General features: G+C 38.9%; 1 protein-coding gene across 5 annotated transcripts in view; it reads left to right on the top strand.

Annotated features, from left to right (window-relative positions):
• Positions 1-17,746: 17,746 nt before the first annotated feature.
• robo2 (roundabout, axon guidance receptor, homolog 2 (Drosophila)) overlaps positions 17,747-19,799 on the top strand; it is a 514,284-nt gene continuing 512,231 nt past the window's right edge. For all 5 annotated transcript variants that reach the window (XM_053506990.1, XM_053506989.1, XM_053506991.1 and 2 more), the window contains exon 1: positions 17,747-17,872. In XM_053506990.1, coding sequence (XP_053362965.1) covers positions 17,755-17,872 — 118 coding nt within the window. In that variant the 5' untranslated portion in view covers positions 17,747-17,754. The remainder of the gene's footprint in view (positions 17,873-19,799) is intronic.

Raw genomic sequence — 19,799 nt, 5'->3', positions numbered from 1 at the left:
AGCTTTACCAGTGTTTTACCAGATATATATATATATATATATATATATATATATACAAAAAAATATCTAATTATAATTATTGGCTAAAATATAATAATAAAAAAATACACAGCTGTGTCTCACTTAATTAATACAGCCTTCATGACAATAACCTCCATTTACACACATAGACTTGAAGAGGGAGTTTTCAGTGTGTGTGTGTGTGCGTGTGCACATACGCGCTTGCCAATCTGCTGGTGGGATTAACTGCATCTGAGCTGCATCACCAGCACTGAGTAAACATGCAAAACACAAACAAATGAAGGACATTCATGCATGAGATCTCAGAAAACTGGAGAACAGTTCAAAAACAAGAGCCTTTATTTGTGCCTGTTTTGTTCATGCATTTTAGTAAATGCATGACAATTTATCTCCATGAAGGTGTGAATGCTGTCTTGTTGTACACTTACATTTCTATGCTTACATATTTTTTTATTTAGGAGATTTATGATCACTAAGATTCACACAGTCCAAAAATTCACTGCTATATATAATTAGTTCTATCTGCATTCTGTATTTTATTTTATTTAAAATACACACTTGAGATGTGTGTCTCTGTGTCAATATATTAATATATCCATAAATATATTTATATAAACATTTTAAACTGTATGAAATTCCACTGTAGTACCACTTTTGAATACCAATCTTTTAATATATGTGCTGTAATCAGGGTAATGTTGTCACTTTTTTTTGTAAAAATCCTAATTGTAATACCTTACTATGCAGAAGTCTTGACCCCCTTAATTTCTTCATACTTTGAAGGACTTTTTGTCTCTCATTTTCAGTCCAATCTGTATCTAAGCAGTTTTAGATGAATGTTTTTTTTTTTGTTTGTTAAGCTACACAGTGACCTATGAAACATTCAAGCATAAAAAACATCTAAAGTAAGGCATGACCCAGTAGGAAACAGGTGCAGATGATGACAGATGTTCAGGTGATGAGTACACTGCTGATGCTGAATTCCGAGTGGATGGAACAGACGAGAGGGGAAATGAGGTTGCTGCTGAGGTTCTTACATAAAGAATCACACCAACTAACTTCATGTCCTCTTTCACTGCATCCATAAATCTCCTCTTTGGTCTTCCTCTAGACCTCCTGCCTGGCAGTTCCAACCTTAACATCCTTCTACCGATATATTCACCATCTCTCCTCTGAACATGCCCAAACCACCTCAATCTGGCCTCTCTGACTTTATCTCCAAAACATCTAACGTGGGTTGTCCCTCTGATAAACTTATTCTTAATCTTATCCATCCTTGTCACTCCCAAAGAGAACCTCAACATCTTCAGCTCTGCTACCTCCAACTCTGCCTCCTGTCTTTTCTTCAGCGCCACTGTCTCTAAGCCGTAGAGCATCGCTGGTCTCACCACTGTCCTGTACACCTTTCCTTTCATTCTCGCTGATACTCTTTTATCGCACAACACACCTGACACTTTTCTCCACCCATTCCAACCTGCCTGTACCCGCCTCTTGACCGTTGACCCCAAGTACTTAAAATCCTGCACCTTCTTTACCTCTGCTCCCTGTAGCCTCACCGATCCTCCTGGGTCCCTCTCATTTACACACATGTATTCTGTCTTGCTGCGGCTAACCTTCATTCCTCTGCTTTCCAGGGCATACCTCCACCTCTCCAGATTTTCCTCCACCTGTTCCCTGCTCTCGCTACAGAGCACAATGTCATCTGCAAACATCATAGTCCATGGGGACTCCTGTCTTACCTCATCTGTCATCCTGTCCATCACCAGAGCAAACAAAAAGGGGCTTAGAGCCGATCCTTGATGCAGACCCACCTCCACCTTAAACTCTTCTGTCACACCTACAGCACATCTTACCACTGTCTTACAGCTCTCATACATGTCCTGCACCACTCTAACATACTTCTCTGCCACTCCAGACTTCCTCATACAATACCACAGCTCCTCTCTTGGCACCCTGTCATACGCCTTCTCTAAATCTAAAAAGACACAATGCAACTCCCTGTTACCTTCTCTGTACTTCTCCGCCAGCATCCTCAAAGCAAATACTGCATCTGATGTACTCTTTCTAGGCATAAAACCATATTGCTGCTCACAAATGCTCACCTCTGCCCTTAACCTAGCTTCCACTACTCTTTCCCACAGCTTCATTGTCTGGTTCATTAGCTTTATACCTCTATAATTGCCACAGCTCTGCACATCTCCCTTGTTCTTAAAAATTGGCACCAATACACTTCTCCTCCATTCCTCTGGAATCCTCTCACTCTCCAAGATCTTGTTAAACAAACGTCAAAAACTCTCCACCTCTCCTAAGCACTTCCATACCTCCACAGGTATGTCATCAGGACCAACAGCCTTTCCACTCTTCATACTCTTCAACGCTACACTCTCCTACCAACACTTTGCAGTCACTGATCTCTTTCAGGTTACAACGTCGACACAAGATGTAGTCGACCTGAGTGCTTCTGCCTCCACTCTTATATGTCACCCTATGTTTCTGCCTCTTCTGGAAGAAAGTATTTACTACTGCCATTTCCATCCTCTTTGCAAAGTCCACCACCATCTGTCCTTCTACATTCCTGTCCTGAAGACCAAACCTGCCCATCACATTTTCATCACCTCTGTTCCCTTCCCCAACATGTCCATTGAAGTCTGCACCAATCACCACTCCTTCACCTCTGGGGATGCTCTGCATCACTTCATCTAACTCACTCCAGAATTTCTCCTTCTCTTTTAACTCACATCCTACCTGTGGGGCATAACCACTAACCACATTGAACATTATCCCTTCAATTTCCAGCTTCAGACTCATCACCCTATCTGATACTCTCTTCACCTCTAGAACATTCCTTACAAACTCCTCTTTTAGGATAACTCCTACTCCATTTCTTTTCCTATCCACACCATGGTAAAACAATTTGAACCCTGATCCTAAGCTTCTAGCCTTGCTACCTTTCCACCTGGTCTCCTGGACACACAGTATATCCACCTTTTTTCTCTGCATCATATCAACTAACTCTCTTTCCTTCCCTGTCATGGTCCCCACATTCAAAGTTCCTACTATCACTCCTAAACTCTTGCCTTTCCTCTTCTGCTTACGAACACGCCTTCCTCCTCTCCTTCTTCGACCAACAGTAGCCCAATTTCCACCAGCACCCTGTAGGTCAACAGCACCAGTGGCGGTCGTTGTTAACCCGGGCCACGACCGATCCGGTATGGGAATCATATTCTTGATTCGCATCATTGATTTGGCAAATGTTTTACGTCGGATGCCCTTCCTGACACAACCCTCTGCATTTATCCAGACTTGGGACTGGCACAAGAAGACACTGGATTGCGCCCCCCTGTGGTTGCATACCATAATGTCCCTGATTCTTATAAAAAAAATGAAGCAGACTATAGCAAGGTCCCTTTACATATAATTGCAAATATAAATAATACAGCTCAATGGCAACAACAGTTACCTGGATTTCATTCATAGTGATGTCTGCAGTCACCATGTTGTCTTTCTGGCCTTTCAGCGAGTGTAACAGAGGTATTGTGTCTCTAGCCAATCCCATGTCTTCCTTTGGTCTCTTTTCAGTGAGACAAACCCAAAGTGATGGCTCTAGATGCAGCCATTGACAGGTCTTCTACCTCAACTGGCCATTGAAGGGTCTTCTACCTCAGCTGGTCAGTGAACCAGGCTGTCCCAGCTTGCCAAGCAATCCTGTTGACAAATTTTATTTTCTTCACTTTATATTTGTGACCATATCATTTTGGTCACTATCTTGTGTACAGTTCATGAGTATATGAGAGTATGCATGTAGGGAAGGGAGAATCTCTGATTCCCAAAATAGGTGTTAACATGCTACAAAACCACCATGGAATCAATGTTGAGGGCTCTTTCCATGTTCTCCAAGAGTGAACTACTATTGCACAAAAATGTTGTTTTTTTTCTCCCTGAAATTTGAAAAATCAGAGAGGCAACCCTCTTGTCCACTGGGAAAAACTCCAACTGCGCAACACTCAGGATGGGACTGGTGAGTATTCAGAAACAGCCTGAGGCAGATCTCCTTTGGGAACTGAGTAGAAGAAAAAAACAGTCTTCATTAAAAAGTTTCCAATGAGAGCCCATACTAGAAAGCAATGTATATGATCTCGAGTTCACGTCCATGATGCTGTGAAAGCAAAGTGACAGAGCATATGGCAGCCAAAGTCAGTTTCTACTGAAAGAATCTAGTCTGTCTAAGACTAGCTATTGAATACCTGCCAAATTTAAATGTTGGTACACTTGTCCTTTTATCTTGTAGTGACCCAGAAGCTGATACCACTTAAGTGGCCAGGTCTTTTTGTGGCCTAGAAACATCATCATATGGGAAAGTTCTGATAACCTTAATTAGTGTACACATGGTCTTATTTCTACGTGCCTTTGGGATAACTATTCATCTGAACTCAAACCTCAATCCAACATGACCATACTAGGAGCAGGACAATGCTCAGGACAATACCTTCCCTTTCAACACAGTGAGTGTTCTTGCGAAAGTTTTAGTTCTTTCACTTCACATTCCATTTTAGATTGCACTTCTTATTTATCGACTTAATAAGCATTTTGCGCTCACCTGATACTAAAAAAGCTCGCCTACAGTACTGTATCCAGGGAGTAGGTCCTGGACCCTGTTTATGCCTTGTCTGTGTTTTGACCCTGCTCTTCCTTCCTTGAGTTACGATCTTAGATTGTCCCTGATGAGTTTTGTGATTTTGTGAACACTTATGGGTACTGACCATTGGACTTTTATACTGACTAAGAGTTCAGATGCTGAATAATTAATCACTGCACATGGAGCTTAATGCTTTCCTGGAACCTCTCTTATTACACCGGTGAGCTTATTGGATTTTAATTTCACTTAAAATGTCTCTCTATTACCAATATTTGAGATGAATTGTTCTACAAGGACAAGAAAAAAAGCGAAAACGAAAAAAAGCCACAGATTCTCCCGCGCATCAGCTGTCATGCTAAACCATTGATGACGACCCTTTGGCACATTTTACCAGCCTCATTTCGAGAAGAACACTTTGTCCTCTACAATGTGCCGAACTCATTTTGCAGATGGAGTTTCACGGCCCTGTTGTCTCGGTCTGGGATACGGTGCTGCCGCACTGCTCTGCCTTCGCAATTCTAATGAGTGGCCATTTATCAGGGCCTGACGGCTGGACGTTTCACTCACTGTATAAATCTGCTGATAATATCAGAAACATGTGTTTACGATATTATGCTTTTGCTGATCAGCGCTTAACTGTCTGTCACGTCTAAATGGTTCAACAACAGCAAACAGGCTGCACAGCGTCGAGCTATAACAGGTGGATTTATTGATTTTCTGTATTTATGGATTCTTCACAACTGTAGCCTACATGTGCTGTATTTTTTTTCGTCCACTCAACGATTTCCATCCGTGCATGGTGTTGCTGATTAATTTATTGTATATTTGCTTTAAGTGAAGATGCATTATTAATGGCATTACTTGACGATCCTGCATTCTGTAGTCTCGCCATCATCTTAACTATGTGTAATCCCTTTATGTTTTGATTTACATAGCACCTTAGAAGATGGTAATTGGATAGGCTCTCCATTACCTCTAGATGAAATGACAGAGTAAGAGTGTGGGACATGAAGTTAAGTGGTTCGCACTGTGAGAGTCAGCTGTTCAGCTGCATTTCTTACTGATACCTAAGGACACCATGTTAATATAATATAATATAATATATAATGTCAAATTTAGATAAATTACTGTTCCAATTTGAAGATGATGCACACTGAGTCCGAAAATGGATGCTCATTTATTTGCCGGAAAAAAAAAAAAAAACATTTATAAAGCCTGAGGCTCCACACTGACCAGAAATCATCCTATAGAACATAAGAAGAACTTTAAAGTTCTCAAAGTTATAGCAGTTCTTTATTTCATTATACTCCACATATCAGATTAACTCAAGTTAAAATTTCTAATTCTTGGGATACTGTGATGTTATAATCACATGGTGGGATACATGCAATATCACTAAACAAGTTTGAATTTCTATGTTAAAATCGTAATTAACTTGTGGGGGAAAAATTAAGTTGTTTATTGCCTAATCAAACAACTGACATCAGACTTAAATGTGAGTAGTAAAAAAGTAAGATTTTTCAGGGTTTGGTCCTTAGTCATATCGCCCTGTCTATTTTTTTATTTTAATTTTAATTTTATTACATTCTTCTACATATGCCTATGTTCCTTTTAATGGGTTCCTGCAACTGCTCACACCAGGTTTAAAACACCAGCAAAAAAACAAAAACGTTCCTAAAAGAAGACCCTTCTCCAACCCCGCTCTGCAGAACATTTCCTTATATGTGCGATATCTCGACTTGACCCCCCGTCCTACAACTTACAAAGGCAACATATTCTGTATTGACACTTTTTCTTCCCAGCCCATTAACAGGTGATGGAATGAACTTCCCCAGGCTGTGTCTGGCTGTAAAGACCCACATCTTCACCAATGATTCTACACAAACAGTAAAACGCCCTCAACTTGCACTCTGTATCCATAGCCATACTAACTCCCACACCAAGTCCTCTCTGCGAGGATTTAGCCTAATGGTATTCTCTGACCCTGACCGATTTGTGCAAACTTGAGGATAGGTTTTGTAGCAGAGATTACAAAACACTTTATGCCAAATGCTGTATTAAAATGTCATCAGCTATAACAGATTATATCGGAGCACTGTTGAATTCTAAATTCTGATTAGTCATAATCTAAATGTGTTATTTTATAAATTTTTTTTATAAGATCAGTCCTGATAATATTGCAGCTACAAATCCTGGGTTTGTACACTGCCTGGCAAAAAAAAGAACTCATCAGTATTCAAGATAAGTGCGATTATTGGCCTGCATCAGGCAAAGAAAACATTATAATGACTTGAATTGGGTTAAGAAATGTTCAGTGCATTTTTTAAACCTGGAAAAATGGTGCTGAACTGTCACATGCATGGAAGAAAAGTATATTTAATAGTTAAAGTAAGAGCATTTCCATACACACACACACACAATGTGATGAGAACTCACAGGATTGGGACTAAACAGCGGCGTGGCCGTAAGAAAACCAATTGCTAATGAGAATAATCAGAAAAAAAGGCTTCCGTTTGCTTGGGATTATAAGGATTGCGCTTTAGAGCGATGGAAAAAGGTCAGGTGACCTGATGAGTCCAGAGTGATGGGCGTGTCAGGGTGAGAAGGGAAGCACATGAAGCGATGCTCCCATCATGCATAGTGTCCACTGTACAAGCCTCTGGAGACAGTGTTATGATCTGGGGTTGATCAGTCGCTCAGGTCGAGACTCAGCAACGTTATGGGGCAATAAAATGAAGTCAGCTGACCACCTGAATGTCCTGAATAACCAGGTTATCACATCTATGGAGTTTTTCTTTTTCCCTGATGGCATGGAGCATACTTCATGAGGAATCATTTTCAGACATGAACTAGACAGAAAATAAGAAACTTTAAGGTGGTTACAGTCACTCTCTTCATCACACCGGTGCTGATTATTTCTCCAAAAAACACTAGTGTTTGAATCCATTTATACCTTATGTATCTCCTTTCAGCACTGACATTTGCTTTTGCAGTTTCACTAAAAGATGCGAACAATATGCTGACTCTGCGTTTGTGTTTGCCCTAAGTGCCCTTAAAAGCAGACGTTCAGACGGCAGGAGCATTATGATTACAGTCGATTATTCTCCTCTGCTATACACTTTACTCTATTTTATTGGCAAAACTTGGGGTAATGTTTGTCTCTGTTACAGTACATCGAGGAAAAGCCAACAAAAAAAAGTGCAACATTTAAGCATTAAAAGCCATTCAAATGTGAGCCGGTTTAAGGGAGGGTCACACGAGTGAAAATGAGAAACAGTGAATGTGGCAGGAGCGATGCGATTGCAGGGACCCCATAATAAGATCACTTTCATTAAGTCTGTTGAAATCACAGAGGCTTTTACTTCACTTGTATTGGATTACCAGGAATACAGCACTCTTATGACAATCTGCATTATCAGAGTGATTTTTCTTTCTCTGCCTCCTTCCCTCCCTCTCTCTCTCTCTCTCTCTCTCTCTCTCTTTCTCTCTCTCTCTCTCACTTGCTGGTGTTGCAGAAGGGCTGAGCTCTAGGCTGTGCTACCGGTAGTGTGTATGTTTGTGTGAGTGGTCAGGGATTCTAGCAGTGCTCAGGTTATTCGAAGAGTTTGCCTTCCCTTGAGCAGGAAATACACCACTAACATTCATCAGCCTGTGGTGCTACAGGACATAGATACAGGTAAGGTGAACGTGTATGTGTGTGTGTGTATGTGCACTTTGGTGGGTCTAAATCTTAAAATTTATATTTTAAACTATATTACAGTTTAATCAAACAAATATGAATCACCTTTGCTGTTATTTTGGAGTCTCATTTAAAGACATAGGACTTTGAAATATAGGTGATTTTATATTTTAAAGATAAGGCAACACTTAATTTAATCAGGATAGAGGTATTAAACTATGAGATTGTACTAAATAACTGCTTGAGTTCTCCATCTTTTGGAGATGTACAATGATGTAATTCACCTAATGTCAATTTTCACACGGATGGATTTAAAACTCACTTGTTCACTTCGAGGTAACACTTTCTCCTGTTCATGCTCCCAGTGGATTTGGAGTCGATCCCAGGAATACAACCTGGATGGGATGGCAGTCCATCACAGGGCTTCATTCCCGTACACACACTTTCACATGCTTACTCACATCTTGAGTCAATTTACAGTAGATAATCCAGCTGCATATTTTTATGAGGTAGAACATAAATGAAAGCAACAGGAATACGTGAAGAACATGCACAAAAACAACAATAGACACTCAGCCAAGTTGAGGGTCAAACCAGGAACACTGGAGCTGCATGACAACGATGCCCAGTTAGAAATGTACTTAAAATGTTTGTATTGCTGGTATTTAAGGGGTGTTCAAGTCAAACCGGGACTTGTGATTAAATTTCTGGTAAATGAAAGCATAAAGGCGATTGACATTTACAGAAGACTTCGTGTGCAGTATGGTGATGAGACTCTTAGCAGCAGTAAAACATTATGAATGGTGCAAAAGTTAAAGGTTAAAGAAAGCTCTACATCTGGCTATTGACCTAATTTACCTAATTGAAGTTCAGATATACAACATTAGTCGCATATACATAGCTTCTAAAGATACTAAACGGGTTGAATGACTGAAGGAGCCATTTAAAAACATTTAGGTGTTTCATACACATACAAATAGACGTAAAAATAATTTTATGAAATGTATGTTCATTCTCCATGAATTATAGTAGAGTGTATAGTATTTCGTACACTTGTGTGCTGTTAACTTGACTTCATTGATCTCAAAACTGCTATTAAATAGCAGTTAGGAAATATACTCCATGACACACATTCTCATTTCTATGATTTCCTCGCCTCGAAAAATGACGACGCGTTTTGAAGATTCAGGACCTTGGACAGTATTTCAGCCTGGCACGTTGTGAAAAAGTGAACCGATCCGCGCAGCTGTGAAATCAGAGCGCAACAGGATGGCTAATCTCAAACAGGTTGCTGTGTTTGAGCGGGGCAACAAATGTTGATCTAGAGGCAAGCAGGCAGAAGGAGGAGGTGAAGCCGTGATTGACTCAGATGCATGGTTATGGACGGCTGTGTCACTCCAATCTGTTACTACTGGGCCTGTAGCCAACACTGCACTGGCATCTCAGGAAAGTTACTGACCACTGAGTTGTAACCTGTAGGGGGAATGTGGAGGAGAAACTAAGTGAAATTGAAGAAACTGAAAGTCTCACACCTTCAGAGTTGGGGGATTTAAATCTCACTTACAGTCTATGGTTGGTGTCTTCTGGGTGTTCTGGTTTCCTTCCAGAGTTAAGAGACATGCAGTGTAGGCTGATTTGGCTTTTCCATATTGCCCATAATGCATGATTGTGTGTGTGTGTGCATGTGTGAGGTTGTTCCCTGGTATGGATTGGCATCTCATCCAGTCTTTTACCCTAAGATCCCTGGGATAGGCTCCAGGCCCCCATGACACTGCAGAGGAGAATATGCCATATCAATAATGACTGGATGGACAGATATTTTGTGTTGGATTCTGAATTCTGAATATGTCAGTCTATTACAGTCTAGTATCTATTCCACAAAATTAACACCAGTTTTTTTCTTTTGAACAGTATGTTGATTTTCCATATGGCTTCCTTTTTTTAATGTTGCGTCTACATGCAGTATTTTCTTAAATTTATGTATGTGATTTCAGGCTGTAACATTACAGTGCACATGCAAAATTAATAATTTGTTAATGCTCTCCGAAATCTATTTATTCTCAAGATCTCTTCCTACACAAACCTAGAATATTAAGCATCCAAACACCCTGTACATTTATTTTATTTACTCGGCCTTCCTATGGTGAGCATTAAGGAATGAAATATTTCAAGGTGTGTTTTTATTGATTATGTTTGTTATAACAAAAAGGAACCTTAGAAAACTTTCTTAAATGTTAAATTAATGGCTTTTTAGTGAGAAATTTACTGCGTGAATAAAATTAATGCAGTGAATTTCTCAGTCTCTCTCTCTCTCTCTTTCCTTACAGTATATATATATATATAAGGAAAGAGAGAGAGATGTATATATATATATATACATTTACATTTAGGCATTTGGCAGACGCTCTTATCCAGAGCGACTTACAAAAAGTGCTTTAATGTTTACATAATTGGATACATACTTAGAATATATATATATATATATATATATATATATATATATATATATATATATTATAAAAAAGAAATATAAAGGTATACGAAACCAGCTGTTACAGAGAACTAATCAAAGAATTTTAAAAGTGCTGTTGTACAATCTTGTTGTTTTTGTGATCTTGAATTAAAAAAGTTAAAAGAAGATCAGATTGTCCTGAGATGAAAATGTATTTAAGATCATAATATAACAAAATGTAATTTTTTCAGAAATTAAAAGACAAATAAATAATAAAAAAAACATGTCCAGTATTACATTTCATAAGGACACAGCTAAGACTTTCACAATCATTCGTAAACGTGGGTTAGTTTGTTCTATGCGTCTTTAACAGCTCCTTGTGCTTACCAGCTGTGAAGCTGCCAGTCATCCCTCTTTCAGCCTCGCTGCATCTTGGCACGGTTTAGTCATCTATGCAAATGTAAACCCATTTAACTCCAACCAAGCATTTATTGATGGAGAAATGAATGGGTGTGATGGAAGATGGAAGTCTATTGATTTTACCTAATCTCACAATGCTGGAGCGAGCTGCTGGTGTGAGTGACAGCAGTTCTTGGACTCGGGTTAGTGGCTAGATCACACTTGGAATCTGTGAATAGTGTGCATGTGTGTGTGTCTTTGAGAAAAGGGAGGAGGGTGTTAAAAAAATACTTTACAGGGTGATATTTAGTTTTTTTATACTTCCTACTTCTTGTGGTGTAGTGGTTAGCACTGTTGCCTTGCACCTCTCCAGGGGCCAGGTTCGATTAACTCACATTACATTTAGGCATTTGACAGATGTCCGTATTAAACTTTTTTTTAATAAGTTCTCACAAAAATTAATTCTCACTTTGATAAGCAGTAATCACTCATGGTGTAAAAAAACAATCCTCATTGCTGTCTCTTCGGCCCTCTGTATTCACTCTAAGTCATGCTAACATCTGTAAGGAAATGATCACTGATTTGTTCACACGCTTCTTTTCTGATTGACGAATTTCTTATTATCAATTATTATATATACTGTAAGATCAGTTTTACATTTTAAATCTGTTGTCTGTACAGTGTGTGTAAGCGTGCTACTATGTTTTGATGATGATCTCAGAGCAGCTGCTGTTTGATTACAGTTTGCTGAACTGATTAGGGCTATGTCTGTTTACTACAGTATACTGTATCACATACCGTAGATGTTTCATAATCCAAAAGAAATTGTGAGAACGACCTCAATCCTGACCTCAAACAGGACTATTTTTACCATGGAGTTTATTAAACATACACAGTGCAGGCAGACACCAAAGCAAGGTTAGGAATCAGTCTAAATGAAAACAAAACAGCAACAAAAAGATAAAATACAGTATGAATGAATAATATAATGTATATCTAAAACCAATTTAGTAAAATGCACAATGTCTGCTATTAGCTAAAATGCAGCTAATTTTCATGATTTCATGAATTGGTAATACTCACTTGCTTATGTCTAATGGTGGATGTTGGATAGAAAGATAGATACATAAATACATACGTACATATACTGTAAGGGTGAGTCAAAAATGATCCGCACCCCGTTTATATTAAAACTTCTGTTGGCCTTTGTCTTCTCCATTATAGGCTACTCTCTTCCCAGTCACTGCTGTAAAGGGTGTGAGTGTGTGTTACATCAGTTCATTTTTAACTGTTGATGCACGGCTTGTGATTTGTGCAAAAGAAGTGCAGCGTGCAGTGATAAATTTTTGGGGGTCTAAGGGTGTATGTTGTGCTATTACTGTATTCATCACAAACTTTGTGTACAGTATGTAGGACGTGTTTGAATTTGAGGAAGTGCAAGGAAGGTCATTAAAAAGGTCATCGAAAGTCTCCAAAAACTTGGTTTTGAGGAGTTAAAGCGTCCTCCCTATAGTCCTGATCTCCATCAGACTTTCGCCTGTCACCTTTGAAGAAGTGAAGACAGCGGTGCATTCGTGGCTTGCAGCTCAGAGTAAAACATTTTTAAATGAGGGAATACGAGAGCTTGTTGACAGATGAACAATGGGAGCTGGAAAGCGAGGAGATGTACTGTATTAGTCTTTTCTAAAATATAATTGAAATAAATTCTACAGCCCGAGTGTGGATCATTTTTGACTCAACCTCATGCTTCTTGCCTGGCTTGCTTGACATTTCTGAAAGAAGTATGATAAGGGAGAAAGGGAAGTGCCACAGATGAGTAGAGAAAATCGTGACATTGACAGAAGGCTGTTATTTACACGACTCCATGTTTTGTAGAATCATTTGGGTAGAAAAAATGCTCAGAAAGTCTTTTATTCTTTAACTGATAACAGTATTTGTGTTGGTTTATTTATTATTATGTATATTGTTTTATATAGTTATTATTTACAATGTGTAGAAGAATATTATCATTGTTAGGTTAAAATAAAAAATCACAATGAGTAAAGGGTAAAGTTATAAAAAAAATAAATAGAAAAACTATAATACACTATACTAACTATAATGCACATTAAGGTGAATTAAGGTAAAAAAAAACAATATTAAAATAATATGAATATGAATATAGACCATAAAGAGCTCTTTCAGCTCCTGTCCACCTAACATCCCTTCAGTATCTTATGTTCTACAAACTGAGCACCGTTTTTCACAGGCTACTGGAAAGCTGAGAAAGAGAGGAATGGATTTCGTCTGAAAATTGAATGCAAATATTAATAAAATCAATATACATGTGATGGATGATATTCACAAGCACAGGGTTTGTGTAGATCATTTGAGATGATATTGAATAAAGTGCCATGTATGAAAACCTCCATGTTTTACACAGCGATATTTCTAGCCTGGAAAACATGCCAAGTCCTCGTTTAAACTGCACTCCACTGAACTCATTGTTTTTATTCACCTTTATCACTGAGAAATAATACTTCATTACGGGCAATGATAACTCCATAAACGTAATGACCTGAATGCAGAGCTACAAAATATCAATCGATTTGATGAATTGTTGGTTCATAAAAGCTTTATATTAAATGAGTGAGCCTCGCAGAACAGAGAGTAATATTTAATACCGACACACTCAGTGAATTAAATCAAGCTTGGATATTTTACATGGCGGTTGACTTACTGCTGTAAAGGCTGTAGGAGCATACGTTTCTTTTAGGGCGAGGAACGTTCAAGTCAAACCGTGACTTTTCACACAGTCCTGAGAGTAAAAACTTAATTTATTTCTCTATATAATCTCCTGCTACACTAAAGCACTTACCCCGAGGTTTCACTAGTGCTTGGACACCAGCAAGGTAGGACGTTTTCTAGCCTGCCGGAGTCATGATCGGACTGCCTGCTTTACGTCCAAACCCGACTAATAGGAACGACTGCCTTGGACTCAATCATCAATATTGGATGATTAATACAGCCTTCTTTTAAAAGTTTGCAATATTCAAATGTTTTACCTTGGCTAAGAGTCTTATCACTGTGCTGGGCTTGAAGTCTTCTGTAAATGTCAATTCACCAGAAATTTCATCTCAAGTCCCAGATTGACTTGAACGCCCCTCACAGATTATTTCAAGGGAAATCTTTTTGCTAAAGAAATCATGCCCAGTGTCTTATCTGTCCTATGTGTCTTACGTCTGATAAGCAGATACAAAGTGTTGGAAATAAAGAGATATTGTAAAAGAATCATTAAAATCTAATTTAAAGTAACATAGATATATAAATTAAAATGTTTTGGCCTAAAAGTCTGGATCCATGGTCAAACAATATGTTTAAAAGTATAACTCCGAGCAAATGCATTCAAGACATCTTGGATCTGAAACGAAAAGATGGTGACATCACAACAATCCAGCAATCAGTAGTTAAGGGCAATGAGAAACATTTCTTTAATTTATCTTCTATACTGCTTTATCCTGTGCAGTAAGCCTGGAGTCTATCCCAGGAAACTTCAGACATGAGGGGTACACCCTGGAGAGGGTCACATTCCATCGCAGGGAACATATGCGCACACTTTTACAATACAAGCAATTTGGGAATGCCAGTTAGCCTAATCTGCATGTCTTTGGACTGTGGGAGGAAACCAGAGTACCCGGAGGAAACCCATTAAGCACACACAAAAAAAAAACGTGCATACACCATGCACACAGACCCAAGGCAGGAATCGAACCCCAGACCCTGGAGGTGCAAGGTGACAGTGTTAAACACTAACCCACCGCACTAAACTATATACATTTACATTTACATTTAGGCATTTGGCAGACGCTCTTATCCAGAGCGACTTACAAAAAGTGCTTTAATGTTTACAACATTGGATACATACTTACACTGGGTTAACTAGGTTAATAACCAAGTACCATTAGTCCAACACAACTGAGTTTTTTTTTTTTTTTTTTTTTTTTTTTGGGGGGAGGGGGGTTAGTCCAAGTACTGGAGAAACAGATGCGTCTTGAGTCGTCGTTTAAAGATAGTCAAAGTCTCTGATGTACGGACATCTAGAGGAAGTTCATTCCACCATCTAGGTGCCAGAACAGAAAAGAGCCTGGATGAATGCCGCCCTCGATCCCTGAGAGATGGTGGGATGAGGCGAGCAGTGCTGGAGGATCGGAGGCAACGTGGTGCAGTGCGTGGTGTAATTAGCGCAGAGAGGTAAGTGGGTGCTGGGCCATTTTTGGCTTTGTAGGCAAGCATCAGTGTTTTGAATTTGATGCGGGCAGCTACAGGAAGCCAGTGCAGGGAGCGGAGGAGTGGGGTGGTGTGGGAGAACTTGGGAAGGTTAAAAACGAGTCGTGCTGCTGCATTCTGGATCAGTTGCAGAGGACGAATCGTGGACAGAGGCAGGCCTGCCAGGAGTGAGTTGCAGTAGTCCAGTCTTGAAATAACAAGGGACTGAACAAGCACCTGAGTAGCCTGTGAAGAAAGAAATGGGCGAATTCTTCTGATATTGTAAAGAAGAAATCGACAAGAGCGAGTAAGGTTAGCGATGTGTGGGGAAAATGACAGATGATTGTCCACGGTTACCCCAAGATTGCGGGCGGTGGTTGAGGGAGTGATTTGGTTGTTGTCCATGGATATCACAAGGTCTTGACCTGGAGATGAGTCACAAGGGATAAACAACAGTTCGGTTTTACTGAGATTGAGCTTCAGCTGATGAGCAGCCATCCAAAATGAGATGTCTGCCAGACATGCTGAGATCCGGGTAGAAACCTGAGTGTCAGAGGGAGGAAAGGAGAGGACAAGTTGGGTGTCGTCTGCATAACAGTGGTATGAGAATCCATGCGATGATATGACCTTACCAAGAGACCGGGTATATATACTATTGCAAAATGTCAATCCTAGCATGTATGTCTTTGTACTGTTGGGAGAAACCAGAATTTTTGCAAGAAAGCCACCATGCACAGGCAGGACATACAGGACAAACTTCATACACACTCCAGAAGTAAACTTTTATCCCCTAGAATATTAAACCACAATGCCACCTCATTATGTCGGCTTGAGCTGTAATTTATTAAATTACCAAAACTTTTTTTTTCTTTTTTAATCCATGTATAGTTAATGTAGGTGTGATATCATTGTTGTCCTCACTATCAACACTTATTCTTCCATAAACATTAAATAAAGGTTACACACTTTAAATCTGTTTCTCAGTGTGACTCAGTGGTCAAGGCTTATAAGATACTGATCAGAAGGTTGAGTTTAAACCCCAGCTCCCAATGGTCAATCCAGAGCGAGGCTGTTACACTGGCAAAAAAAAAAAAAAGACAGAATTTTAAATCTAATAAAATTATTCAGCTGACTTTTTAATCATGAAGTTTTTGTTTTACTGCCAGATAACATTTCTAATTTAGAAATAGGAAAAAACATGTCAGCAGCACATGGTAAGATTTTTGCAGTGTAACCCTCAAATGAAAAATTAATCAACGTTTTCTGGACTAAACTGTGACACTAGGCAATAAGGATTATTAGAACAAAAGGGTAGGCTTGAAAGAGAGAGAGAGAAAGAGAGACTTGGCAAAGAGTTTAAAATGTAAAATGAGCTCATGAATAACAGGTGTGTGTAATTAAACGACAGGCCTGATGTGATTGGATGATACTGGAGGGCGTGGCTAGAGGGTGGAGCTCTTCACTGAAGTTAAATAAGTTGTCCTTTAGTGCAACCAAACGAACAATGTGCAATGTTTAACCGGTCTTTATCTCCACCAACCTGAAGTCCTGAGAAATTAGTAAGATCATGAGTTCTAATCCCTCCTAACCTGTAATAACACAGGTGTGGGTGTGGTTTAGTGCACAGCTATCCTATTGATTTTCACATGCAGGAAGAGGGTGGGATTAAACAGTGACAAATGTATTAATTACAATCAACATAATAATAATTTAATTTGTGTGAATTAAGTGGAAGATGCGGACAACATTAACAGTCATTAATGGACTCATTAATAAAGACGGGCACTAAGGGGATTGAGAGGTACTCCAAAACACTTACACAAAACACTTACACAAAACACTTCACAAATTATATAAATATATTAATATGTCTTTCCCAAATTAATTATTCCCGATTTAAAACCAAAGGAAAAGACAAAGCAAACTTTTTTTTATTGTTAGATTTTTGTGGTTCATTTCTTTCTTGATTGTTGAGCTTTTTTTTTAAACATGTAATTAATAAATTTTCTATGTTTACATTTTTTATATTTAGTGTCATAATTTTCCACAGCTTGATAATTGTGTTTTGTGATTGTGTTTGTGTGTTTCAAATTATTTCAAAGTATTAGTATTGTGCCTAAAAAAACAAACAAACAAAAAAAAAAAAAACAAGAAGGATTGCTAATAAATGTTTACAGTACAGTAAAGTGTATATATATATATATATATATATATATATAATATGTGTGTGGGGGTGTGTGTGGGGGTGGATCCAAGTGATTATTGTTATTTTATTTTTTAAGTCTAAGTTCTTAGGTCTGTATTTCAGCATCCGATGGTGTCATGGCTCTGGACTCAGACAGATTGGGGTGTATTGTGGTACAAGCTGGACCCCCCTCCTCCATTGCTCTTCCTCTCCTGTGGATCCTCCTCTTCAGGCTAGTGGATGCACAAGGTCAGGGTAAGTGTCTCTGTGTGTGTTTTTTTGCAATGCCACACGGCTCTGCGTGGTCTATGGGTCTGCTCAGTGATTATGGATCTTCTGAAGCCGTGGGTTCTGTCTCTGCTGTGATCTGATGTTTCTTGTGATGTCTTGTTTCATTTGCACAGTCAGTGGATTTTTATCTCGGCTTTGATTTAGAAGACAGGAACTTGAAAGTATTTGGTTTGTTAGAGGTTAATTTGTGTCCCGTGGTTGGTGGTCATATTTGTCCCCTGATAATTGGGCTTTATATTTGATTTTATATAACACTGATTTATCCTTGAAATGAATGTTCTGTTGTTTCTGCTGTCTCGCTTGTTGATGTTATACTCTGCTTGTGCTGCTAGTTTTTTTATAACCATTGTTAGGCTACAGAAGCTCAAACCAGTGTAACCGAGGAGTTGATGATGAAATGAAAGAAAGACAAAACCCATATTTAGTAAGTGTCTCAGAGTAAGTGTCCAAAAACATGTCATTTTGAAATGCAGTCTCCACAGAAACATGACTGACATGACTTTGTTTTAGTAACAGCTAAGATGCAGCAGTGATGATTTGGGTTTGTTACAGTCAACAGTTTCAGCAATATTAAATCAAACTTTTCTTTTATAGACCCACAGATCATGTCCAGATTTATACATTTTCCCCTACACAGTGTGAAACCAACACATTATTATTATTATTATTTTTAAATTTTTATATAAAATTATTTAACAGTCTACAATTTGTTTATTTTGAGATTTTGTCAAAAGCTAAAATTTCAGTGTTAATTTAAATGTACCTCTTCGGCAAACTGATAGTTCCACAAATTACTGTCCACTTACTCTTTTTATTTTTCGAGTCAAGAGTAGGCCATAATTTCCCTTTAATTATTTCTTACTACCTCCTCCGATCTTATCTTCTCTCCAGTTTGGATCATGACGGTCCTACACAGCTGTTATTTCATCAATCTGTTTTTCCACTGTTTAAAACTACACCACTATAATACACCCCTGTAAATCATGGGCCACTTTGTGGCTCTCAGTATCATAAACAGTGATGTCACACACTTTCCTAGGAGCAGTCCTACTCCTGGCTGAGAGTTGGAAGCTTCATAAATAACTTTTATGTCCTAGTCTGTGGTAGGATTATTTTCAGTCCTAAATTCACTTTCAGAGTAATTCCTAGGAATAATTCTTAGATGCTTAGTAAAACAGGTGAAGTTTTTTGGGTGAGACTGTATCAACTGTATGGAAGCTTATGTAATGTTTCATGTAATTGTATGTCCTGGGATGCTTTTCTGTCCATTGTGGTTTTCAGTAAGTGGTTATTTGTCCTGCTGTTTTGTCTTCCTGTCACTTGAGCCAGTTTGTTTATTCTTCTCGTTTACTCCTTTATGAACAAGACATTTTTACAGACCTTTTGCTTACTTTCTACAGTAATGTCGTTGTCTTAACGGCCAGTAAAGACAGGTGTTTATTTAGCCCAAACTTTCAGAAGTCCCTTCTTGTGTCCCATCAGGTCTCATTTCTCAAACTGTGAGTGAGCTGCAGAGAAGTCGTGAGCTCCGAGTATGGGTCCACTCTTAATTGGCGTCTCCTGGGGAGACAAGGCCACATTGCCCTCTGCTGTCAGGCCCCAAGCTCACTCCCTCCTCCCTCCCCTGTGGCCAGGCTTATTTATAGCATGACCATATAAACAACACACACATACACACACACCAAGCCATTCATTCAGTCAGCTGAGGCAGAAAACAATTGGAGAAGTCCACACTTGTCTTCGTTGCCAAGTCTTTGTGGACCTGAAGGTTAATGCTGCACTTGTTGTGATGTAGACGGTGAGAAATGGAACAACACTTTGACTTTCAGCCTTCATTCAAGCAAAACAGGTGTGATTAATGAGATTGGAGTGGGGCACATGCCAAAAGCAG

Source organism: Clarias gariepinus, chromosome 11, assembly GCF_024256425.1.
Source record: "Clarias gariepinus isolate MV-2021 ecotype Netherlands chromosome 11, CGAR_prim_01v2, whole genome shotgun sequence".
NCBI lineage: Eukaryota > Metazoa > Chordata > Actinopteri > Siluriformes > Clariidae > Clarias > Clarias gariepinus.
Note: the sequence above shows the minus strand (reverse complement) of the source record. Positions and strands in the feature narration are given on the sequence as shown.